General features: G+C 43.2%; 1 protein-coding gene across 1 annotated transcript; it reads right to left on the minus strand.

The window, feature by feature from the left end:
- Window positions 1–11,356: 11,356 nt before the first annotated feature.
- LOC124623173 (elongator complex protein 3-like) lies at window positions 11,357–12,817 on the minus strand. Its single transcript, XM_047148980.1, is given in 3 exon segments — window positions 11,357–11,459; window positions 11,461–11,919; window positions 11,921–12,817. Coding segments are annotated over 3 exon segments (1,347 nt in total). The 5' UTR covers window positions 12,706–12,817.
- Window positions 12,818–26,107: the final 13,290 nt, after the last annotated feature.

The raw sequence follows: 26,107 nt of genomic DNA on the forward strand, positions 1-26,107 counted from the left end.
CATTTGCAGATGGCGGTAGTATCGTGTACACAAGGTGTAAAAGGGCGGTCAGTGGCGGACCTGTCACTTGTACTCAGATGATTCATGTGAAAGTATTTCCACGTAATTATGGCCGCACGACGGGAATTAACAGACTTTGCACGCGGAATGGTAGCTGGAACCAGACGCATGGAACATTCCTTTTCTGAAATCGTTAGAAAAATCAGTATTCCGAGATCCACAGTGTCAAAAGTGTGTCGAGAATACCATATTTCAGACGTTACCTCTCACTCTGGACAACGCAGTTGCCGACGGCCTTCACGTAACGACCGAGAGCAGCGGCGTTTCCGTAGTGTTGTCAGTGCTAACAGACAAGCAACACTGTGTGAAATAACCGCAGAAATCAATGTCGGACTTAGAAGAAGGTAGCCGTTAGGACAGTGAGGCAAATATGCGTTTATGGACTATGAAAGTAGACAACCGACGAGAGTGCCATTGCTAACAGTACGACATCGCCTGCAGCCCTTCTACTGGGCTGGTGACCGTTTCGGTTGGGCCCTAGATGACTGGAAAACCGTGGCTTGGTCAGAGTCCCGATTTCAGTCGGTAAGAGCTGATGAGATAAGTGTGGTGCAGACCCCACAAAGCCATGGACCAAAGTTGTCAAAACCTAGTGGTGGTTCCATAATGGTGTGGTCTGTGTTTACATGGAGTGGACTGGTTCAACTGATTCGATTATTGACTGGAAATGGTAATGTTCGGCTACTTCGAGACCATTCTCAGCCATTCATGGACTTCATGGTCCCAAACAATAACGCAATTGTTATGGATGACAATGCGCCATGTCACTTGGACTCAACTGTTCGCGATTTATCTGAAGAACATTCTGGAGAACTCGAGCGAAAGATTTAGCCACCCAGATCGTCCGACATGAAAGCCACCGAACATTTATGTGACATAATTGAGAGGTGAGTTCGTGCACAAAATATTACACCGGCAACACTTTCGCAATTATGGACGGCTAGAGAGGCAACATGGCTCAATATTTCTGCAGGGAACGCCCAACAACTTGTTGAATCCATACCACGTCGAGCTGCTATGCGATATTAGGAATTATCTCGTGACTTTTGTCTCCTCGGTGTTTCAACCGTTCCTGCTGCGTTCTTAAGCTGCGGGCTAAACTGCTCACGTCAGAGTTCACAGGCGTAGCAGCTGGGTCTGCTTTTTGAGCTGCCATTTACAAACTGATTAATTTTAATGGAGACACAACTCAGTCCCGACAATGGAAGGCTATCAGCTTCCTTCCAGAGGTTTTCCATTAATTACGAGACTGAGGAGAGTCCACAAAGGATACAACTGGAAGTTAAACAGATCTACATCTACTTCTACATGGATACTCTGCAAATCACATTTAAGTGCCTGGCAGAGGGTTCATCGAACCATCTTCACAATTCTCTATTATTCCAAACTTGCATAGCGCGTGGGTAGAATGAACACCTATATCTTTCCGTACGAAGTCTGATTCCCCTTATTTTATCTTGGTGATCATTCCTCCCTATGTAAGTCGGTGTCAACAAGATATTTTCGCATTCGGAGGAGAAAGTTGGTGATTGGAATTTCGTGAGAAGATTCCGTCGCAACGAAAAACGCCTTTCTTTTAATGATGTCCATCCCAAATCCTGTATCATTTCTGTGACACTCTCTCCCATCTTTCGCAATAATACAAAACGTACTGCCTTTCTTTGAACTTTTTAGATGTACTCCGTCAGTCCTATCCGGTAAGGATCCCACACCGCGCAGCAGTATTCTAAAAGAGGTCGGACAAGCGTAGTGCAGGCAGTCTCCTTAGTAGGTCTGTTACATTTTCTAATTGTCCTGCCAATAAAACGCAGTCTTCGGTTAGCCTTCCCCACAACATTTGCTATGTGTTCCTTCCAATTTAAATTGTTCGTAATTGTAATACCTAGGTATTTAGTTGAATTTACGGCTTTTAGATTAAACTGATTTGTCGTGTAACCGAAGTTTAACGCGTTCCTTCTAGCACTCATGTGGATTACCTGACACTTTTCGTTATTTAAGGTCAACTGCCACTTTTCGCACCATTTCGATATTTCTCCTAAATCGTTTTGCAGTTTGTTTTGATCTTCTGATGACTTTATTAGTCGATAAACGACAGCGTCATCTGCAAACAACCGAAGACGGCTGCTCAGATTGTCTCCCAAATCATTTATGTGGTGTCACCGCCAGACACCACACTTGCTAGGTGGTAGCCTTTAAATCGGCCGCGGTCCATTAGTATACGCCGGACCCGCGTGTCGCCACTGTCAGTGATAGCAGACCGAGCGCCACCACACGGCAGGTCTAGAGAGACGTACTGGCACTCGCCCCAGTTGTGCAGCCGACTTTGCTAGCGATGCTACACTGACGAAGACTCTCTCATTTGCCGAGAAGATAGTTATCATAGCCTTCAGCTAAGTCAATTGCTACGACCTAGCAAGGCGCCGTATTCAATTGATATTTATTATATGAAGCATGTATCATCAAGAGCGATGTTCTACAATTATGGATTAAAGTTAAGTATTCCAGAAGCTACGTACTTTTCTTTATAGCATTCATTACGTATCCTGTTTCAGACCTCACGCCAGCCTGCGTGAGTTTAAGCGCGTGCCTTTCGGCTTCCTCTCATCGTGTCTCGGCTGTCTTGTCTAGACACAACAATTTATATAGATAAGGAACAGCAAAGGGCCTATAACACTCCCTTGGGGAACGCCAGGAATAACCTCTGCTTTACTCCATGACTTTCCGCCAATTACAACGAACTGTGACCTCTCTGACAGGAAATCACAGATCCTGTAACATAACTGACACAATATTCCATAAGCACGCAATTTCACTACGAGTTACTTGTGTGGTACAGTGTCAAAAGCCTTGCGGAAATCCAGAAATACGGAAATGATCTGAAATCTCTTGTCAATAGCACTCAGCACTTCATGTGAATAAAGAGCTAGTTGTGTTCCACAAGAACGATGTTTTCTAAACCCATGTTGACTGTGCGTCAATAGACCGTTTTCTTCGAGGTAATTCATTATGTTCGAAAACAATACATGTTCTAAAATCCTGCTGCATATCGACGTTAACGATATGGGCCTGTAATTTAGTGGATTACTCCTCTTACCTTTCTTGAATATTGGTGCTGTAAGTAGGCTGTTTAGGTTTTTATATCGGTAACGCCACGTAGCGCTCTGTATGAAAATCACTGGCTGTGCTGTGTGGAGTCTGTGGCTGGTTGGCATTGTTGGAATATTCGCTATTGTAGTGTTGGGCAGTTGGCTGTTAACAGCGCATAGCGTTGCGCAGTTGGAGGTGAGCCGCCAGCAGTGGTGGATGTGGGGAGTGAGATGGTGGGGTTTTGAGAGCGGATGATCTGGACGTGTGTCCATCAGACAGAGTAAATTTGTAAGACTGGATGTCACGAACTGGTATGCGTATTATGACTTTTGAGCACTATTAAGGTAAATACATTGTTTGTTCTATCAAAATCTTTCATTTGCTAAGTATGCCTATCAGTAGTTAGTACATTCAGTAGTAGAATCTTTTATTTAGCTGGCAGTATTGGCGCTCGCTGTATAGCAGTAGTTCGAGTAACGAAGATTTTTGTGAGGTAAGTGATTCATGAAAGTTATAGGTTATTGTTAGTCAGGGCCATTCTTTTGTAGGGATTATTAAAAGTCAGAATGCGTTGCGCTAAGAAGTATTGTGTGTCAGTTTAGTGTTGATCAGAATAAGAAAAGAGAGAAATGTCTGAGTACGTTCAGTTTTGCTCAGCTGTTTGAAAAGCAAATAACGTAGAGCTTTATCAGCACAGTAATTCATAAATTTTTCTAAGGGGACGTTTCATATGGCGACCCTGCCAGGATTATAGCATTTGCTGCTGTTGTTTGCCAGGCATAGTTCTACTGAATTTTACATTGTATTAAGCCAGTTTTACTACTGATTTATTTTTCTTTTTGCTGCACATTGGCTCATATTAGTGATAATGTTGCATTTGCTTTGCTAATTTATATGTATTGCTGCTTGCTTTGCCAATTTGCATTTTTTGCCATTGCTGTTTGTGTTAATTGTTTTGTGCTGCTGCATTGCCTCGTCCCTTAGTTTAGCATCTGAGCTCAGTAGATTTAAGTTAGCTGAAGAGGGGTAGGCTATATAAGAGAATGAGTTGTGATGAATTGGAAATAACACATTAACAAGGTATAAAAAAAAGTGAAATAAGAGGAAACATCTATGAAATGAAGTTTTGGGTTGGACTGCAGTACCAAATGTCACACTGAAAACAAACCCTATCCTGTCCTTTTGTGTTATTCCACTGTGTGTCTGTGTACCTTGTGTATTTGTGCTCTTCCTGTCTTTATGTGTTTATCTGATAAGACTTATGTTGTAAAATTTTTCTAATACTCAGCTACATTCACTATGATGAGGAATGCTGTTATCCTCAAATATAATTTGCATTTATAATATGTTACTTACTTTGTAAAGATGTTTAGACATTATTTATTCTGTTTCGTTTTAATGCTCACATGTGAAGTTGATTGTTCGAAAGTTATTCTGACCTTTCACGTATTTACTTATGTCATAATTCCTGTAACACTGATGTATATGTCTATTTCTATTCTTTTGTAAAGCCTATATTACTACAAATGTTATCTGTATTATTATGTTTTAATGATGTTTTCTGTATCTTTGTAATTGTATTCTCATGTTATAAAATTGTAATGGACACCAGTTCATCAAATTAAGTAACTTGTAAGCATTCATTTCAGTGCACACATTTCTGTTGGTCATAGTTTATGCACAATATGTTAGAAGTTGGGACTATTAGTGTTTGCACGTGTGTTAATAATTCAGCAAGGGACTGGTTAACAGTATTGCTGGTTCTAAGGACAATTCCAAAAACTTTGTGAGTGCACAAGTGGTGGTTTATGAACTTGCTATATTGTCCGCAAGACTCTTCGATGGTGATTGTGCACCGGCACAGTCGCAACAAATGGCTGCTGGCTGTCTCTACAAGGACTACAGTGGGTCTGCATCTTTGATGGCCCACCAATACCATTATTTCTACAAGGACTGCAGTGGGTGTGCACCTCTGGTGTCCCACCAATACCGTAATCTCTATCAGGATTACAGTGGGTCAGCTCTGTGATGACCTACCTACCAATGTTCTTCAAAACTTCGACTGACTCTGCAGTGGGTTTGCTCCGTTGTGGCCAATTACATGTCTGCATGTCAAGAGTCAGCACAGTCTTTCCGTTGGAAGGACAACACTACTTCTTCAAGATTGCATGGAAATCCACAACTTCTGTGTGCATTTTATTTTACTGCTCAGACTTTGAGGAAAAAAAAACCACTGCAATTTTACTGTGATGAATGATCAGGACTGTCTTTGTGGACTGTGAGAAAATTTTAGCTTTTGACCAACATTGTATCAATAAGGGTGTGCATTTGATATCTTTGTTATTGTAATTATGAAAAAAATTTTCAAATCTGTATTGGCAACTGCCCAAAACAATTTGTAAAATTTTTTGTGGGGAGCATGGTGGCTATGTAAGTAGGCTGTTTAGGTTTTTATATTGGTAACACCACGTAGCACTCTGTATGAAAATCACTGGCTATGCTGTGTGCAGTCTGTGGCTGGTTGGCATTGTTGGAATATTCGCTATTGTAGTGTTGGGCAGTTGACAGTTAACAGCGCATAGCGTTGTGCAGTTGGAGGTGAGCCGCCAGCAGTGGTGGATGTGGGGAGTGAGATGGTGGAGTTTTGAGAGCGGATGATCTGGACGTGTGTCCATCAGACAGAGTAAATTTGTAAGACTGGGTGTCACGAACTGGTATGTGTATTATGACTTTTGAGCACCATTAAGGTAAATATATTGTTTGTTCTATCAAAATCTTTCATTTGCTAAGTATGCCTATCAGTAGTTAGTACATTCAGTAGTACATTCTTTTATTTAGCTGGCAGTATTGGCGCTCGCTGTATAGCAGTAGTTCGAGTAACGAAGATTTTTGTGAGGTAAGTGATTCATGAAAGTTATAGGTTATTGTTAGTCAGGGCCATACTTTTGTAGGGATTATTAAAAGTCAGAATGCGTTGCGCTAAGAAGTATTGTGTGTCAGTTTAGTGTTGATCAGAATAAGAAAAGAGAGAAATGTCTGAGTACATTCAGTTTTGCTCAGCTGTTTGAAAAGCAAATAACGTAGAGCTTTATCAGCACAGTAATTCATAAATTTTTCTAAGGGGACGTTTAATATGGCGACCCTGCCAGGATTATAGTATTTGCTGCTGTTGTTTGCCAGGCATATTTCTACTGAATTTTACATTGTATTAAGCCAGTTTTACTACTGATTTATTTTTCTTTTTGCTGCACATTGGCTCATATTAGTGATAATGTTGCATTTGCTTTGCTAATTTATATGTATTGCTGCTTGCTTTGCCAATTTGCATTTTTTGCCATTGCTGTTTGTGTTAATTGTTTTGTGCTGCTGCATTGCCTCGTCCCTTAGTTTAGCATCAGAGCTCAGTAGATTTAAGTTAGCTGAAGAGGGGTAGGCTATATAAGAGAATGAGTTGTGATGAATTGGAAATAACACATTAACAAGGTATAAAAAAAAGTGAAATAAGAGGAAACATCTATGAAATGAAGTTTTGGGTTGGACTGCAGTACCAAATGTCACACTGAAAACAAACCCTATCCTGTCCTTTTGTGTTATTCCACTGTGTGTCTGTGTACCTTGTGTATTTGTGCTCTTCCTGTCTTTATGTGTTTATCTGATAAGACTTATGTTGTAAAATTTTTCTAATACTCAGCTACATTCACTATGATGAGGAATGCTGTTATCCTCAAATATAATTTGCATTTATAATATGTTACTTACTTTGTAAAGATGTTTAGACATTATTTATTCTGTTTCGTTTTAATGCTCACATGTGAAGTTGATTGTTCGAAAGTTATTCTGACCTTTCACGTATTTACTTATGTCATAATTCCTGTAACACTGATGTATATGTCTATTTCTATTCTTTTGTAAAGCCTATATTACTACAAATGTTATCTGTATTATTATGTTTTAATGATGTTTTCTGTATCTTTGTAATTGTATTCTCATGTTATAAAATTGTAATGGACACCAGTTCATCAAATTAAGTAACTTGTAAGCATTCATTTCAGTGCACACATTTCTGTTGGTCATAGTTTATGCACAATATGTTAGAAGTTGGGACTGTTAGTGTTTGCACGTGTGTTAATAATTCAGCAAGGGACTGGTTAACAGTATTGCTGGTTCTAAGGACAATTCCAAAAACTTTGTGAGTGCACAAGTGGTGGTTTATGAACTTGCTATATTGTCCGCAAGACTCTTCGATGGTGATTGTGCACCGGCACAGTCGCAACAAATGGCTGCTGGCTGTCTCTACAAGGACTACAGTGGGTCTGCATCTTTGATGGCCCACCAATACCATTATTTCTACAAGGACTGCAGTGGGTGTGCACCTCTGGTGTCCCACCAATACCGTAATCTCTATCAGGATTACAGTGGGTCAGCTCTGTGATGACCTACCTACCAATGTTCTTCAAAACTTCGACTGACTCTGCAGTGGGTTTGCTCCGTTGTGGCCAATTACATGTCTGCATGTCAAGAGTCAGCACAGTCTTTCCGTTGGAAGGACAACACTACTTCTTCAAGATTGCATGGAAATCCACAACTTCTGTGTGCATTTTATTTTACTGCTCAGACTTTGAGGAAAAAAAAACCACTGCAATTTTACTGTGATGAATGATCAGGACTGTCTTTGTGGACTGTGAGAAAATTTTAGCTTTTGACCAACATTGTATCAATAAGGGTGTGCATTTGATATCTTTGTTATTGTAATTATGAAAAAAATTTTCAAATCTGTATTGGCAACTGCCCAAAACAATTTGTAAAATTTTTTGTGGGGAGCATGGTGGCTATGTAAGTAGGCTGTTTAGGTTTTTATATTGGTAACACCACGTAGCACTCTGTATGAAAATCACTGGCTATGCTGTGTGCAGTCTGTGGCTGGTTGGCATTGTTGGAATATTCGCTATTGTAGTGTTGGGCAGTTGACAGTTAACAGCGCATAGCGTTGTGCAGTTGGAGGTGAGCCGCCAGCAGTGGTGGATGTGGGGAGTGAGATGGTGGAGTTTTGAGAGCGGATGATCTGGACGTGTGTCCATCAGACAGAGTAAATTTGTAAGACTGGGTGTCACGAACTGGTATGTGTATTATGACTTTTGAGCACCATTAAGGTAAATATATTGTTTGTTCTATCAAAATCTTTCATTTGCTAAGTATGCCTATCAGTAGTTAGTACATTCAGTAGTACATTCTTTTATTTAGCTGGCAGTATCGGCGCTCGCTGTATAGCAGTAGTTCGAGTAACGAAGATTTTTGTGAGGTAAGTGATTCATGAAAGTTGTAGGTTATTGTTAGTCAGGGCCATTCTTTTGTAGGGATTATTAAAAGTCAGAATGCGTTGCACTAAGAAGTATTGTGTGTCAGTTTAGTGTTGATCAGAATAAGAAAAGAGAGAAATGTCTGAGTACATTCAGTTTTGCTCAGCTGTTTGAAAAGCAAATAACGTAGAGCTTTATCAGCACAGTAATTCATAAATTTTTCTAAGCGGACGTTTCATAGTTAACGACATGGGCCTGTAATTTCGTGGATTACTCCTACTACCTTTCTTGAATATTGGCGTGACCTGTGCAACTTTCCAGTCTTTGGGTAGGGATCTTTCGTCCAGCGAACGGTTTTATATGATCGTTAAGTATGGAGCTAATGCATCAGCATACTCTGAATGGAACCTAATTTGTATAGAGTCCGGACCAGAAGGCTTGCTTTTACTAAGTTGCTTCACTACTCCGAGGATATTTACTTCTACTTTACTCATGTTGGCAGCTGTTCTCGATTCGATTTCTGGAATATTTACTTCGTCTTCTTTTGAGAAGGCATTTCGAAAGGTTGTGCCGCTTTGGCAGCACTGTCCACATGGCTGTAAGTACTATAGGACTTAACATCTGAGGTCATCAGTCCCCTAGACTTAGAACTACTTAAACCTAACTATCCTAAGGACATCACACACATCCATGCCGGAGGCAGGATTCGAACCTGCAACCATAGCAGCAGGGCAGTTCCGGACTGAAGCGCCTAGAACCGCTCGGTCACAGCGGCCGGAGGCACCACTGTCGTCGATAGTATCTCCATTGCTATCGTGCAGAGAAGGCATTGATTGTTTCTTGCCACTAACATACTTCACATACGACCAGAATCGATTTGGATTTTCTGCCAGGTTTCGAGACAAAGTTTCGTTGTGGAAACTGTTATAAGCATCTCGCATTGAAATCCGAGCTAAATTTCGAGGTTCTGTAAAAGATCGTCAGTCTTGGGTATTTTGCGTCTGTTTAAATTTGGCATGTTTGTTTCGTTGTCTCTGCAACAGTGTTCTAACCCGTTTTGTGTACCAAGGAGGATCAGCTCCGTCGTTTGTTAATGAACTTCAAACAATAGTACATAAGCGGGAGAGGACACCTATCGGAGGACGAAAAAGGCGAGTATGCTCTTGTTTAAAAGATTCTTACTGAGAAGTGTGGTACCAACTGCTTCTTTCTACCTTCCCCAGAACCTTCACAAATTTTCCAAAACGTTTTGGCATGCGAGCATATTCGCACTCTTTCTGACAAGCTACTCACCTGTCACTGCCACAAGCCCCTATCTATAACTCGCTCACACCCGATGGTCCAACGCTTTACGTCGCTCATACCCACCCACATACAGTCTCTTCTCACTGTTGCTGTCTCCCTCTTGCTCTCTCTTACTGCTGCTGTCTCATTCATTCCTTCCCACTACTACTGTCTCTTCTCACTATCACTTTCCCCTCCCTTCCTCGTTGTCGTTGTCATAGACTGTCTTTGATTATCACTGGCTCTCACCCTCTTCCACTTTCTGCTTCTCTTGGTGCCACTCCCACTACCACTCTTTTCCTACCACTGTTGTTCCACTGACAACTACAAGTATGTTCCACTGCCATTGTTTCCCTCTCTTTCTCTCATACTGTCATTGTCTCCTTCGCTCTTTCTGTATCACAACCACTGTCTCCTATCTTCTAGTATTTATTACTTACCGGTCTCCCTCCCGCTGGTATTGCCTCCTTCGCCATCAGTATAAAAAAGAGCGAATATGTTCAAATGCCAATTTTTTTGGGAAAATATGTGAAAGTGCTGAGGGAGGTAGAATTAAGCAGCTGGTACCCAACTTTTCAGTCAGTCTTTTCATAAACAGTAACATACTCGCCTTTATTGTGCTCCGATAGCAGCATTTTCCCTCTGGTTCCCTTATTTTCCCTGCTACAGCATGGCATGTCACTCTTATGAAATGATTCTCATGTGTCAATAAAATTTTGATAGTTTACTTATATGAAATAGAAATAATGCAGAAGTATGTAATTTTACACCTCAGACCGGGTTTTATGTGCACAAAAATTTTGCCCCTGCTTCAGTACTACAACAACACGGGGCTTCCAGAACCCTTTTGATCATAACGAAGGCACTTTACAGCATATTTCTCCGTGCTATGTCACTTTATAAACTACGTTTTCGCCTCGCATGGGATTTAATTTGCGTTTTTTACGTGTACTAGTAAGGTAACTTTGAACCTCTATATCTCTGAAACAGGTAAAGATATACAAGACAATTTTCAATGGTGTTCGAGATGGGTATATTAGGTATATATCGTTAAAGTTTCAGATAGCCGTCTTGGAATCCGTGGCTCGGTTTTGGTACCCAAAAATTACGTTTTTCAGGTTTTCTCAGGAATGCCCACGAATTAAATGGCCGCTCCATACCCCTTAAAGCGCGCCGTAGATCACATCTAACGCAAAAAAGAACCAACCGGTTTGCTCTAAGTGTGTAATATTCAAACTTTGACCATGTACTGTGGGGTAGTTACAGTAAGACGATTATCCGGCTGGGTGTACAGATGGTCCCTGGTTCAAGGACTATCCAAAATGCTAGACCCTACCTTTCTGTTACCAGAAGAAATCGAGTTATGAGCCCCCGAAAAATCCCATGTTTATGCGAGGCATTTTGGTACATTTTAGGTAGAGCATGCTGTCGCGTGCCTACAGATAAAACAACAGGAACTGCAGCCGTCAGTGAATGCAGACCCATGTCAACCAATTTCCGAGCGAGCACTGCGAAAGCAAATACCTGCGATAGACATTTCGAGTCGGCTTTCTTGTAAACTGACATTTTTTTATTTTAAACTCTTTTATTTTAAATACTTTACATAAATAAAGTTCATTGTAATCTGATCACAGTAATAACTTTAACATGTATGGCCCATCAAGTTCGTATCCTATTTTCCTGTAGTAATTCCTGGTGCCAACAGTTGATATTACTGCTATTTTAACAGATCGCAATCCTTTCAGCTTCTTCCATAAGTAACATTCCAAATCCTTGATGCTGAAACTTTGTAGGATCACGTGCATTCACTGGTACTACACTACCATAAACATGAAGTTCACGAACTATTGAAACTCCACCCTTAAGTTCGGACCTAAATGTTTCCACTGAGCACTTTCGTAAGCGAAGAAGACCAACAAGGATATCTTGCTCAGGATCTTCATAAGACAGAAATGTTTCCCAGCCACCATTTGCAACATAATCTCTTCTAATCAGTTCTACCTCATAGGGTCGAACTTTGTGATGAATTTCTTGTATTCCAACCTCTCTTGTTCTAACATCTCGACAACTAGTAACTAGATCCTTCATTCTTTCTAAGGCCAGTTCTCTCAAATTTCCATGTTCAACTCCAGAGCTCACTAACGGCATGGGGATGTCCCTCTGCACCCTGTACACTCTTGTCCACGGAGGTAAGAATGCGTGCAACAAGGTCAACGAGTGTGCTTGGTGGGTAACTTTTGCACCTTCCAGTTTTCCAGAGTTCATAAAGTCCTGTGCCACGAATCACTAGTGTTGGATAAAAAATCTTTAAACCATCTGCTCGAAATGCTGGATTCTCAAAGAATTCTATAAACTCTTCAATGTCTCTTTCAAAATCAACAATTGGAAGATCTGACATCATATGAACAACCACCTTAAATCCAGCATCTTTTGCCAAATGGAAGCTCTCACAGACTGCTTGCACTGTGTGTCCCCTATTTGTGTCTCTTGCAACATCCTCATATACAGATTTGACTCCAATCTCTAGACGAATGCATCCATATCTCAACATATCTGACAAATGTCTTTTGAGACAACAATCTGGCCTAGTTTCAACAGTAATTCCAATGCATTTAGTCTTACTTTTCTCTGAATATTTCACAGTTTCATCCACATTGTTGCTAGTGTGTCCAGATAGAGCATCATGCAAATTTCTAATAAAATAATCTCTGTAATACTCTGGCAAGCACATAAAGGTTCCACTCATGACTATAAATTCAACTTTATCTACACTGTGGCCAAGCTGTTTCAATTGTTCAACTCTGTGTCTTGTTTGTAAATATGGATTGTATCGTGCTCTTATGGCTCGCATGGATGTTGGTTCATATCCTGTGTTAGATTGTGTTGAATACTCAAATTCAGAGTCTGGACCTCCAGGACAATACACACATATGTTACCAGTCATATTGATGTGTGGACAGCGATGTGGTTTGCACATCACAGCAACCACTGCAATCCCACTTGCAGTCCTGATTGGTTTTGCTTTCAATTTTGGCAACAAAGTCTTCTTGTGGTCAAGTGGTACAGCATCGATAATATCCACCAATCGTGGCGACGATTCTAAACCATATTTTCATGCTATCCGTATTTTCAGTTTATTCAGATGATCACAGCAGCACAGTAATACTGTACGTCTTGTAGGGGCAACACGACACGGAAACGGCCGGTGGCGGACTAAAGTCACTATTTCGGTCTTCTCAGACGATGCGTGGCACCGAGTGCACTGATGTCCCAAACAGGCGTTTAAGCCGCAATGTGTGGAGGATCCAATTCAATGCGACAGCCTTACGCCACCTTACTTTGGAGTGATACCCACATGGTACCGCTCTACTGGTCAAAGTCGAAGCCAACGTCTTGCTTCATAAATAACCTCATCATCATCCACGTACCGCTTTCCGCTCAGTGCATCTTTCATTGTGCCAAACAGATGGAAATCGGAAGGTGCGAGATCGGGGCGGCACGGTGGATGGAAATACGGAAATTTGTGGTAAGTTCTTATGAGACCAAACTGCTGAGGCCACCAGTCCCTAGGCTTACACACTACTTAATCTAAACTTAAACTAACTTACGCTAAGGACCACACACATACACACATCCATGCCCTAGGGAGAACCCGAACCTACGACATGGGGAGCCGCGCGAACCATAACAAGGCGCCTGAGACGACGCGGCTACCCCGCGTGGCTATGGTGGATGAACAGTCCATTGAAGTTTTGTCAGCTCCTCTTGGGTGCGCAGTCTTTCATGGGGTCTTGAGTTGTCATGTAGAAAGAGAAGCTCTTTTGAATTTTTGTGGCGTCGTTCCTTCAGTGTCGTGAGGGTAACACAATTCACTTCAGAACTGATAGTTGCACCATGACAGAGGACATCAAAGAGAATAACCCCTTCAGAGTTCCCGAAGACCGTCGCCATTACTTTACCGACTAAAAGTGCGGCTTTGAAGTATTTTTCCGGAGCAGAAATGGTTTGGCGCCACTCCATGGATTGACGTTTTATTTCCGGTTCGAAGTGATGAACCATTGTTTCATCTCTTGTGACGATGTTCAACAAAAAATTGTCACTCTCAGCCTCGTATTGCGCAAACAATTCAGCACAGATGGTCCTTCGTTGCTTGCTCTTCTGTTAAGTGGCGAAGAACCCAGCAGACACACAGCTTTGAATACCCCAACTGGTGAAGGAGTGTGTCAGAACGTCCAGTTGAGCATCGAGGCGTTTGACTGTGATGTGTCCATCACCTCGAATGAGAGTGTCGTCCACTCATCGGAACATTGCAGGAGTCACAGCTGTGTGCGACCGGCCGGTTACGCGGGAGACAGGACTGGTTTGCAAGACCTTGATGCGATGACGATAGACGGCTCGGCCAACGACTCCCAGCCCTTATTTTCACTGCCAGGTCTACGTAGACATTCTACTAGCACCTGTGAATATCTGCGATGCTCTGGTTCTCCGCCAAAAGAAACTCGATGACAGCATTCTGCTTGGAACGCATCTCCGTTGCAGACGCCTTTTGAAAGCTACGTATAGCGTCGCCACCTATAGGTACTTCATGAAACTAAAGGACCTGAAGCGGAAATATTCCACGATGTCTCACAACAAATTCCGCAAGTTTTCAACCGAAATCGACCAAGAAAAAAGTGTTGCATTACTTATAGAAAGCCCCTCTAAATGCGTTTTTATAACTTTATTATTTGCATTCAACTGGGGTAAAATTGCCATCACTTTTGGGTGAAGAGTATTCGTTATCCGCTGCCACCATCATCACGCGGAATCGAAGTACACTACTGACCATTAAAATTGATACACCACGAAGATGATGTGCTACAGACGCGAAATTTAACAGACAGGAAGAAGATGCTGTGATATGCAAATGATCAGCTTTTCAAAGCATTCACACAAGGCCGGCACTGACATGAGGAAGGTTTACAACCGATTTCTCATACACAAACAGCAGTAGACGGGCGTTGCCTGGTGAAACGTTGTTGTGATGCCTCGTGTAAGGACGAGAAATGCGTACCATTACGTTTCCGACTTTGATAAAGGTCGGATTGCAGCCTATCGCGATTGCGGTTTATCGTATCGCGACATTGCTGCTCACGTTGGTCGAGATCCAATGACTGTTGGCAGAACATGGAATCGATGGGTGCAGGAGGGTAATACGGAACGCCGTGCTGGATCCCAACGGCCTCGTATCACTAGCAGTCGAGATGACAGGCATCTTATCCGCATGACTGTAACGCATCGTGCAGCCACGTCTCGATCCCTGAGTGAACAGATGGGGACGTTTGCAAGACAACAACCATCTGCACGAACAGTTCGACGACGTTTGCAGCAGCATGGACTATCAGGTCGGAGACCATTGCTGCGGTTACCCTTGACGCTGCATCACAGAGAGGAGCGCCTGCGATGGTGTACTCAACGACGAACCTGGGTGCACGAATGGCAAAACGTTATTTTTTCGGATGATTCCAGGTTCTGTTTACAGCACTACGATCGTTGCATCCGTGTTTGGCGACATCGCGGTGAGCGCACATTGGAAGCGTGTACTCGTCATCGCCATACTGGCGTATCACCCGGCGTGATGGTATGGGGGTGCCATTGGTTACACGTCTTGGTCACCTTTTGCTCGCATTGACGGCACTTTGAACAGTGGACGCTACATTTCAGATGTGTTACGACCCGTGGCTCTACCGTTCATTCGATCCCTGCAAAACCCTACATTTCAGCAAGATAATGCACGACCGCATGTTGCAGGTCCTGTACGGGCCTTTCTGGATACAGAAAATGTTCGACTGCTGCGCTGGCCAGCACATTCTCCAGATCTCTCACCAATTGAAATCATCTGGTCAATGGTGGCCGACCAACTGGCTTGTCACAATACGCCAGTCACTACTCTTGATGAATTATGGTATCGTGTTAAAGCTGCATGGGCAGGTGTACCTGTACACGCCATCCAAGCTCTGTTTGACTCAATTCCCAGGCGTATCAAGGCCGTTCTTACGGCCAGAGGTGGTTGTTCTGGGTACTGATTTCTCAGGATCCATGCACCCAAATTGCGTGAAAATGTAATCACATGTCAGTTCTAGTATAATATATTTGTCCAATGAATACCCATTTATCATCTGCATTTCTTCTTGGTGTAGCAATTTTAATGGCCAGTAGTGTAAATTGCTGGTAAAGCCTAGTTTATACGACGATATTGGGTTGCGCCACTAGTTGTGTGGAATTAGTTGCACGCAAGTGGTCTCATATATGACTGTAGACACGGCGACACTAGTATATACGTCAGTTTCGTCGTTTTGTCGGTCCTTGAGTCGTGTCTGAAAGAAAGTTTTAGCAGCTGCACGTCGCACGAGTTGTGATGGAGTTAAAGCTTGTTGCGTGGAATCGCTGCATAAGAAAAAAAGAAGGAAACGTGTTTCGATTCGTGACAGGATGAAGAAAAGACGTCAGCTCGTTTGCTCAACATCCTTGCTGAAATAATTTAAAACTGAACATCCAAGACGTTCTTTTTCTTAGAATGTCACCAGAACTGTTCACGTTTCTACTAAATAGAGTTAATTACGCGATAAGGAATAAAAGTGCTGTAATGCATGAAGTACTGTCGCTAGAACTGAAATCACACATCATATTGCGTGCATTACAATTGAGAACACTCGGCATGCTATAAGATAAGGTTTTAGTTGGTGATGACACTGTTTCATTAACGACAATAATTATTAACATTAACAGTAATAATTATTAACACTAGCAACAATAATTACTCGAAGCAGGCCGCATTAAGAAGACAATGGTTTGCTAACTACTCTCTTGAAGGTAGAATTTTGAAATATTGCCACTATAAAGATCTAACATATGTGAATGGGGAGCACTGCAGCGACGTTTTAAATAGATGAATATTGAATAAAGAATGCAGCTTCTTGAATTTGTATAGCCTTCCCTCCAGTCAACAATATTCCTTAACAAAGAGTTGGCCAACTCGAACGATGGGATTTTAGTCTTGTAGACGAGAGCATTGCCAAAGTTAGAATTACACTTGCTTGTATTTTTCTTAATTCAGTTGTATATGTGCTCCTAACTCAATAAATTTTGCCCTGCAGCTCAGATATTGTCAAACCATCTATGTTATGATCGCACATGACGGTCTCAACGGCAGCAATATGTTGCTTTTTTTGTAATCAGCGTCATTGAAATCCCACAAACACCTATGCAAAGCATAGATATCCCAAAACCGAACATTATTCTACGTTCCCCACTTCATATTTGAGTTTGTCTACACTCTACGAACACACATAACCTCAAAACTCATGAAACTGGTGTCGCCAAAGTTGGAACACGCCGAAAGTGTTTAGTTTCACCACCGAGTTGCGCAAACGCGCGGCGCGCATGCGCAGTGGCCGGTAGCGCAGCTGCAACCTAGTGTCGTCGTGTAAACTAGGCTTAATGTTGTTCAAATAGTTTCAATTAAGTGTCCGTGAAGTATGTTTCGGTTTGTGTAGGCAATGAATAGTACATAAAAAATAAATAAGAAGCAGGCAATGATCACGAGATAGTAACAACGTAACCAAGGGGCGGCAGTGGCGTGGGTGCAGGCTTGCAACAGCCTCCGCGTCACAGATCGCAGGCCAGGTCTGTGGAGGCGATATCTGCGGTCTCCAGCCGCAGCTGGAGGCCTTGACACACCTGCGCTGCCAGCACCCAGCGAACCTAGCCGAGGGAACAGACGCCGTGCTTGTTTTGTGAGACGCAGGGTCTGCGAGTCGAGGTAGCGCTCGCTAATGAAATACGCTCACACGCGTTTCAAGACCGGCCAGTTAAACGAGTGCGAAGTGAGGTGTGACTTGGTAAACGCTGGTAACCTCACAGTACAGGGTGTTTCAAAAAGAATAGTACGACTCTGCATGACTATATCTTCTACATCAATCGAGATAGAAACTCGGGTAAATTTTAATTTACGCATCAAAACTAAAAATTTACTTTGGCACGACGTGTACGTTTGTGGCATCGACTTGTTTTAAAATAAAGTGAAATGAGACTTCCTTCCTTAGGCTGTGGCCCTCATTTCTTCCAGAGTGCTAGTTCTGAACGCTTCGCAGGAGAAATTCTCTGAAGTTTGGAAAGTAGAGGATGAGGTACTGGCGGACGTACAGCTGTTAGGACGAATCGTCAGTCGTGCTTGGGTAGTTCAGTCGGTAGGACACTTGCCCACCGACGACAAAGGTCCCGAGTTCGGGCCTCGACGCGACACACGGTTTGAATGTACTAGAAAGCTTCATAACACTTAAACTCCGTTGCAGTACGAAAGAAACTGAAACGAGGATGTAAGACTTATATGCCGAGCTCGAAAGTTCATATTAATTGAGTTATTATAGGCTGTATCGGGTGAAACACCACTGTTAGAGGCCCAAAATGAAAATCCGCGCCGGCCGCTGTAGCCGAGCGGTTCTAGGCGCTTCAGTCCGGAACCGCGTTGCTGCTACGGTCGCAGGTTTGAATCCTGCCTCGGGCATGGATGTGTGTCATATCCTTAGGTTAGTTAGGCTTAAGTTGTTCTAAGTCTATGGGACTGATGACCTCAAACGTTATATAAGTCCCATAGTGCTTAGAGCCTTTTTTTTGAAAATCCGCTGGAAAAATTAATTTGCCAGCATAAAAAGCACCACCGGCTACCTAGAATACGCATTTGTCTGCTGTTAATAACGTTCCGCCGAGCCGGGTTTCGCTAAGCTCCACAGAATACTAGAGAGCAAAAACAACAAGTAACCACTCGACTCAGTTCTACGCAACAATTAATAAAAAAATTCACACTGTACACAATTTCTGGAAACAAAACTACACTATTTTCTGTTGGTTGGTGATCGGCTACTGGATTACCAACATCTGATATATTTTTGAAATAAAATTACAGGCTCTATATCTCATAATAATAACTTCCCGACAGTCCTTAAATCAATGTTAGTAATAACTGCAATAATCCTCGCCTGAAGGAACTACACTGGTGTGAAAAACTGAATGACGAAAGTGAATTTCGTGTCAAGTGTCACTGCCAAGTAACGTAGCTCGATGAAACTGAGACCACGCAGAGAAAGAAGGTAACTGAAAGTAATACGTGACTAGTCGATCAAAAGTTACACTTTTATTTAAAGACAATAATTAAACTGAAGTCACCGCCATTTGTGATGTTCCCCTGAATATTACAAAGGCAGGACGTCGCTCTTAATAGGGTGTGCGGTGACCACGGAGGGTAGTGCATACGAGCTGCTATCCAAAATTTTCGGGACTGGTGCTGCCATCTGTTGAAAACCTTACCTTTGGACTAATGGTTACCATCACCCTCGAAGTAGTTCCATTCCGCACGTACACACCGGTCCAAGCGCTTCTCCCACTCGTCAAACATTTTCTGCAAGTCCTGTTCTTTGAGGGTGTTTATCACCGCCAGCGATGCTTCTTGAATCCTCTCTAGAGTGTCGAACCGATGGCCTTTGAACTTGAGTTTCAGTTTTGGGAATAGCGCGAAGTCGCAAAGTGCCAAATCTGGCGAGTACGGTGGGTGGGGTAAAACTGCCATGTTGTTTTTTGCCAAAAACGTCCCGGTGAGCAATGATGTGAGATAGGGCTCGTTGTCGTGATGCAGCAGCCAGTTCTCTTGACTCCAAAGTTCGGGCCATCGTCGCCACAGGTTTTTACGGAGTCGTCTCAAAACGTCACAGTGTACGTGGAATTCACTGTTTGGTTGGGTGGTACGAGTTCGTTGTGCACAATTCCCTTGTTGTCAAAGAAAACGATGATCATGCTCTTCACTTTGCTCTTCACCTGTCTATCTTGTTTGGGTCTTGGAGTGCCACTCAAACACACGCGTGTGCCTCATGCTCTGTCCCCCAAACACTTGTTGAATCATTGCAAGGGCCTCCGTAGCACTTTTCCCGATATTCGCACAGAATTTGATACACAAGAGCTGTTCTGTTCGCGGATCCATCGTAAATTCGCCACACTCCAAACACAGATTATTACGGAAATCATTGTGGACACACAACACGTCCTCCCAGCTGAATGCCACTCCGCACACTGACTCATCAGATATGCAGCTCTCGCCACCTAGCGGTGCAAAGATCTACTACTCCTACTTTCCAGATGGCAGCACCAGTCCCGAAAATTTTGGATTCCACCTCGTACTCTGCAACGTACTCCATACTGACCACAAGACTGGTAAGGAGTTCGTGCGATACGGCGTTCCATTCCTCCACCAGCGCGGATACCAACTGCCGAATAATCGTTGGTGCCAGTGGACGCGCTGTAGTACGTCTCCCCAACGCATCCCACACGTGTTCGATGGGACGTAACTCGGGGAACTGACGCACCAGTCCATTCGCCGAATACCCACTCATCCCAGGAGCTCCTCCACCTGTGCAGTTCGATGCGGTCGCGCGTTGTCATTCATAAAAATGAAGACAGGGCCGAATGCATCCCCGAAACGACTCTCATGGGGAAGGAGTACAGTGACACAATAGCGATGACCGGCGACTGTACAGTGTTCAAAGATTTGGAGGTCACCAGGCCGGTGCAACATTATGCCTCTGCACATCGCAACCACCTGGTCTCCAAAACGATTACGTTCAGCAATGTTCCTGGTTGCATTGCTTTTTCCCACCTCTCGCTATTTGCGGGTACGTCTAGCACGGTCGAAAATAACCGCTTGATGGTATAAGAGTTACGGCATGTGGAGACATAATTTTGCGTGGAGGCATGGCCTCCAAATCATTCAACACGTTACACTAACCAATATTTTTAACTTATATTTGAAAGTAATACTGTAATGTAATTAATAATGGGAACGTAACTGGACCTGTAGAAACGGCTGGTTCACGTGGTCGCCAGCAGAGGTCTCCCTGATGCAGGCAGCGCTAGAGACTCTCCACTGGGTGATGTCTTCATGATGTTACACACTTTCAAGGCTGATAGAGAAGGATAAATGTATAGATTTGAGAAAACGGACACTGGTCAGGAAAAGACCGACTCGAAAGGTATAAGCGAAAATCGTTCTGATACCTCTGACAAAAAAATGGTTCAAACGGCTCTGAGCACTATGGGACTTAACAACTGAGGTCATCAGTCCCCTAGACTTAGAACAACTTAAACCTAGCTAACCTAAGGACATGACACTCATCCATGCCCGAGGCAGGATTCGAACCTGCGACAGTAGCAGCAACGCGGTTCCGGACTGAAGCGCCTAGAACCGCTCGGCCACAACGGCCGGCGATACCTCTGACAGTAGAGTAGACGTATCGGTACTGTGTTGGTGCCGCGCGGAGTAGACGCGCGGTTTTAGGCGCCATATCACGGACTGCGAAAGCCCCTCCCGCCGGAAGTTCGAGTCCTCCCTCGGGCATGGGTGTATGTGTTGCTCTTAGCATAAGTTAGTTTAGGTTAGTTTAAGTAGTGCGTAAGTCTAGGGACCGATGACCTAAGCAGTTTGGCCCCTTAGGAATTCACACGCATTTGACCATTTGAGCTGTTGTTGGTAAGACTATAAGGTAGGCGACTTTCAGAGTGGTGGTATGGACCAAACCAAGAAAAATACGTCCAGTATATATGGCTCTAAAATGCATACATTAAGGTGGTGGTGGTGGTTAGTGTTTAACGTCCCGTCCACAACGAGGTCATTAGAGACGGAGCGCAAGCTCGGATTAGGGAAGGATTGGGAAGGAAATCGGCCGCGCCCTTTCAAAGGAACCATCCCGGCATTTGCCTGAAACGATTTAGGGAAATCACGGAAAACCTAAATCAGGATGGCCGGAGACGGGATTGAACCGAATGCGAGTCCAGTGTGCTAACCACTGCGCCACCTCGCTCGGTCATACATTAAGGGTTTGGGTTCAGTAGAAGAGATGCGTTTCACAGTATCGAAGGCGAACAAGTGCTCATAACTCTTTAGGTATGCATTTAAGAGCTCATGTTTACTGGCCTTTTTTCGTGTTGCGGTCGTTACTACTATGTACTCTACAGTCCTAATAACAACAGGACCAGTACATGTATTCCATTATCAGAGGTACCAGAACGATTTTCCCTTCTAACTTCCGACTCGGTGGTTTGCCGACCACGGCCCCTTACCTCAAATTGATACATATATCTTTCTCCGTCATCCTTGAAAGTGTGTAACATCATCACCGGATCATCTTGTGTACAAAGAGGTAGCTCTAGAGAGCCCATGTACAAGGTGTAAACGTTAACTGTTGACAACGTGCCACAGTGATGGAGAGGAAGTCGAGACAGACAGTCTGATATAGGACACTTACGGTCTATTAAGTAGGGATGGTTCAAATGGCTCTAAGCACTATGGGACTTAATATTTGAGGCCATCAGTCCCCTAGACTGAGAACTACTTAAACCTAACTAACCTAAGGGCATCACACACATCCATGCCCGAGGCAGGAATTGTTCAAATGGCTCTGAGCACTATGGGACTTAACAGCTATTGTCATCAGTCCCCTAGAACTTAGAACTACTTAAACCTAACTAACCTAAGGACATCACACAATACCCAGTCATCACGAGGCAGAGGAAATCCCTGACCTCTCCGGGAATCGAACCCGGGAACCCGGGTGCGGGAAGCGAGAACGCTACCGCACGACCACGAGCTGCGGACCCCGAGGCAGGATTCGAACCTGTGACCGTAGCAGCAGCGCGGTTCCGGACTGAAGCGCCTAGAACCATCTAAGCTGCAGTGTGCATACGTGGCGCGAGATTTTCAGTAAACCATTAGTACTAGAAAAAGAACGAACAGGACCTTTTGCAGCAAATTTAAATTATTTTAATTTTGTATTGGAGGCCGCGTTTCTCGAGTTACTGAAAAGCCACACTAACCCCCTCAACAGTGAGGATTTTTGATATGTTGTCGATGCCACTACCCCTACAACTATACAAAAATTGCGCCCACCCCAGTTATTTCCCATATCTAACCTTTCTTGATCTTTACCGATGGCTACCGCACCACAGGCGGATTTCTGACTCATTTTAATACATCCTAAGTTAAAATCTTGGATGTAGTTTTCATTGCCGCTGCAATTTATAGCGGCACAATTAACTCCGAAATAAGACCTCACATGCGTTTTGAATGTGCTTCTGCACTCCATATATACAATACGCAATAATTTTTCAATGTGCTTATAAATGACGTGTGACAGCGTTGCTGTAGCGGTTGCAAAAAAAACTGTGGGCGTTTCGCGATTGTTTCTCGTAGACTGTGGGAGCGCCATGAACATACTAAAAATGCTGACCGTTGGGGAGTTGGGGGGAGGGGGGAGTAAGAGGCTAGGTGAGCGTTTGAAGGTCACTTTTGTATATTTTTCTTGAGCAGCCTCTAACGAAAACGTTTCTCAGAACAAAATTAATCTACTTTAAATCTCCTACGTAAAGGGCCGTATTAGTTATTTCTCTAGGACTAAGTTTGCGCGAAGAGAGCAACAGAATACTGAAAATCTAGCGCACCGTGCATGCGCTGTAGCTTACGTGACGGTTGTAGGCCAAATTGATGTCGTCTCCTGACCTGACGGAGTAAAAGTGTCCTGTATCAGACTGTTCGTCTCGACTTAATCTACCCCTCTAAATTACTTGGTAAAAAGTTGCCTTTTATACTTTGTGTACAGTATCTCTATGCTGGCTCTCTAGCTAGTTCGCACACTCGTTCGGAACCCATTAGGTGACGAGTTGAGATGAGGATAACACAGACGGTTCTACACGCTTATCTTGGCAAATGCTGGGCTGGCCCTCTGTCTCCACCTCAGGAAACGCTGTACACAAAAAATTGTAATAGGATAACACACAAAACATGGGTTATTAGATTCACATATACGTATGGCACATACAAGTTGCCTCCATTCCATTAAGTGACCAATCTAGCAGAGGGAACGGCACTCGGTTAAAATAAAGGATAAATTTGCCAAATCATGAAAGCAACGGAGCCTTCACGATGTGAAAAACAGTAAGACAGAGAAATAAGTGCAGTCTTGGAGTGATGACGCTGTTATTCCCTCAAAAGTAGGTTATCTATGGGCACACTGGCTCAGAGAACGATCGTAGGGTCACTGATAACATAAGGGAACTGATAAAATAAGGCCTCCTAGTACCAGGTTACAGTTGACCATTAGAGGAGGTAGCATGTTACACTTGAGACGAATGGGCAAAGTATATACAAGGTCACTTCCAGCTCCGTTCCTTCCCCACCAGACCTGCATATACACTTGTAAGTGATACATTAAAGGTCACCACCTGACCTGTCTACACATCTGGGGCACTGCTAGTTCTAGATGGCCTTGGCTTTCAGCATCAGCTTACACATCCTATGCAAGCACCCCTCCCCTGTCCTCCTCCCAACTGGGCTAATAAGTTTCAAGCTCTGCCTACCCTCCCCATCCCCTATAACTAGAGGAATGTGTGGGATGCATCATTCGAGTGCTGTGTATCACAGAGAGAGGATCAAGATATTTTTGGAATAGGGGTATGAGTGTTTATTGTAAACAAAAATTAATCCAATTATGAGAGTTTCGTGCAACTGCTCTCGATGTCACAACAGTGTCATGTCATGTCAATGTTGCATGACATCAACATTGCATTATGTCAGCATCACATTATACTGATATCATGATGCTCTCAGCCAATCACATTGCGGCTTGTGCTCAAAAGAATCTCGATTATCTGAATTATTTATTAATCATGCATTGTTGCTTACGATTCAAAATATCTGCTCTGTAGTGAAAGTATCAGGATGTCGGTATTTGTTATAACTAACATTGTTATTTCAATGGTGTAACTCTCCATCAAGGTGCCAGTAGAAATGGTTCAAATGGCTCTGAGCACTGTGCGACTTAACTTCTGAGGTCAGCAGTCGCCTAGAACTTAGAACTAATTAAACCGAACTAACCTAAGGACATCACACACATCCATGCCCGAGGCAGGATTCGAACCTACGACCGTAGCGGTCGCCCGTTCCAGACTGCAGCGCCTAGAACCGCACGGCCACTCCGGCCGGCGTGGCAGTAGAGATCAGCACATACACCCCCAGACAAATAAGAAAATAAGTAATCTCATAATTAATTGTTGTTCTGAATTAATTTTTTGGAGTTATTACCCATATTTTCAAAGTACCAATATCTCTATCCTTAATATGAAGTTAACCAATCACTGCAGCGTATTATTTAAAAACAAAAATGCTCTTTAAGAGAATATGAATGTCAAAGAAACATTGCCTTGCAATATATAAACATTTACCGGTGCGCTTTATTTAAAAATAAATATACTCCTACAAAGTCATAAAACGTTGAAGAAACACCACAAAATGATATTTAAAGAAATTACTGCTCCGCACTATTCAACAACAAATTCACTCTTACAAAGACTATAAATGTTAAAGAAATAGTACTGCGATATATCGACAAATAAACTCTTGCTAAGTCATCTGCAGATTACTACTATGTGTAACATCACAGTGTATGTGTTAAAATCAGCGTTTTCTCGTATTGGCCAGAAATAGTTACATCATGGCATATCACACAAAATCTCAGTAAATATCAACAAAATGTATGACGTAAGGCTGTAGTGTGGGATGATACAGCAAAATTGTGTAATCACTACAGTTTCACCGATTTGGAAGACTGTCAACCAAAACTGTGTGTAAGTATTGTGTGTATAACAATTAGCACACTGCTACAAATACCCATGTAGAGATGATGGTGACGTTGGTTTGTGCGGCACTCAACATCGAGGTCATCATCGCCCATACACGTTCCCAGTCAGTCCAGTTCCTACTCACCACTTCCCATATGATGATAAGGTGATGAGGAAACACAAACACCCAGTTCCCGGGCGGGGAAAATCCCCGACCCGGCCGGGAATCGAACCCAGGACCCGGTGATCTGGAGGTAGCAATGCTAGCCACTAGACCCACGAGCTACGGACCCCCTGTAGAGAGGTGACCAATGCTGGCATCATCAATGGAATGTGGGATCCCTGTAGACTAGTCTACACTTCACAACCTGCTTAGCGTGCGTGGATTCTGGCCACAGCATCGAAACCAAATAGAGCAGCTAACACTATGTTAGCCCATTCCCAACGGCTGAGAAATGGTACGGAAATTATCATTACTCAAACAATATATGTGTAATCGTTTCTGTTATGACCGACCTAACTGCTTGCAGAAAAGATATTGCTATTAAATCAAGCATTCAGGGAGTGGTGCCCGGCTCACGTTATTAGCAACAAACCTGTGGTAAACTGCCGGCACCAACGCTTTCGCCAGAAAAAAATTGTGGGCTGCTTTTTTGATAGGCGTTGCTAATAGTTTAAGTGCC

The sequence above is a fragment of the Schistocerca americana genome, chromosome 1 (assembly GCF_021461395.2).
Source record: "Schistocerca americana isolate TAMUIC-IGC-003095 chromosome 1, iqSchAmer2.1, whole genome shotgun sequence".
NCBI classification, from domain to species: Eukaryota; Metazoa; Arthropoda; class Insecta; order Orthoptera; family Acrididae; genus Schistocerca; species Schistocerca americana.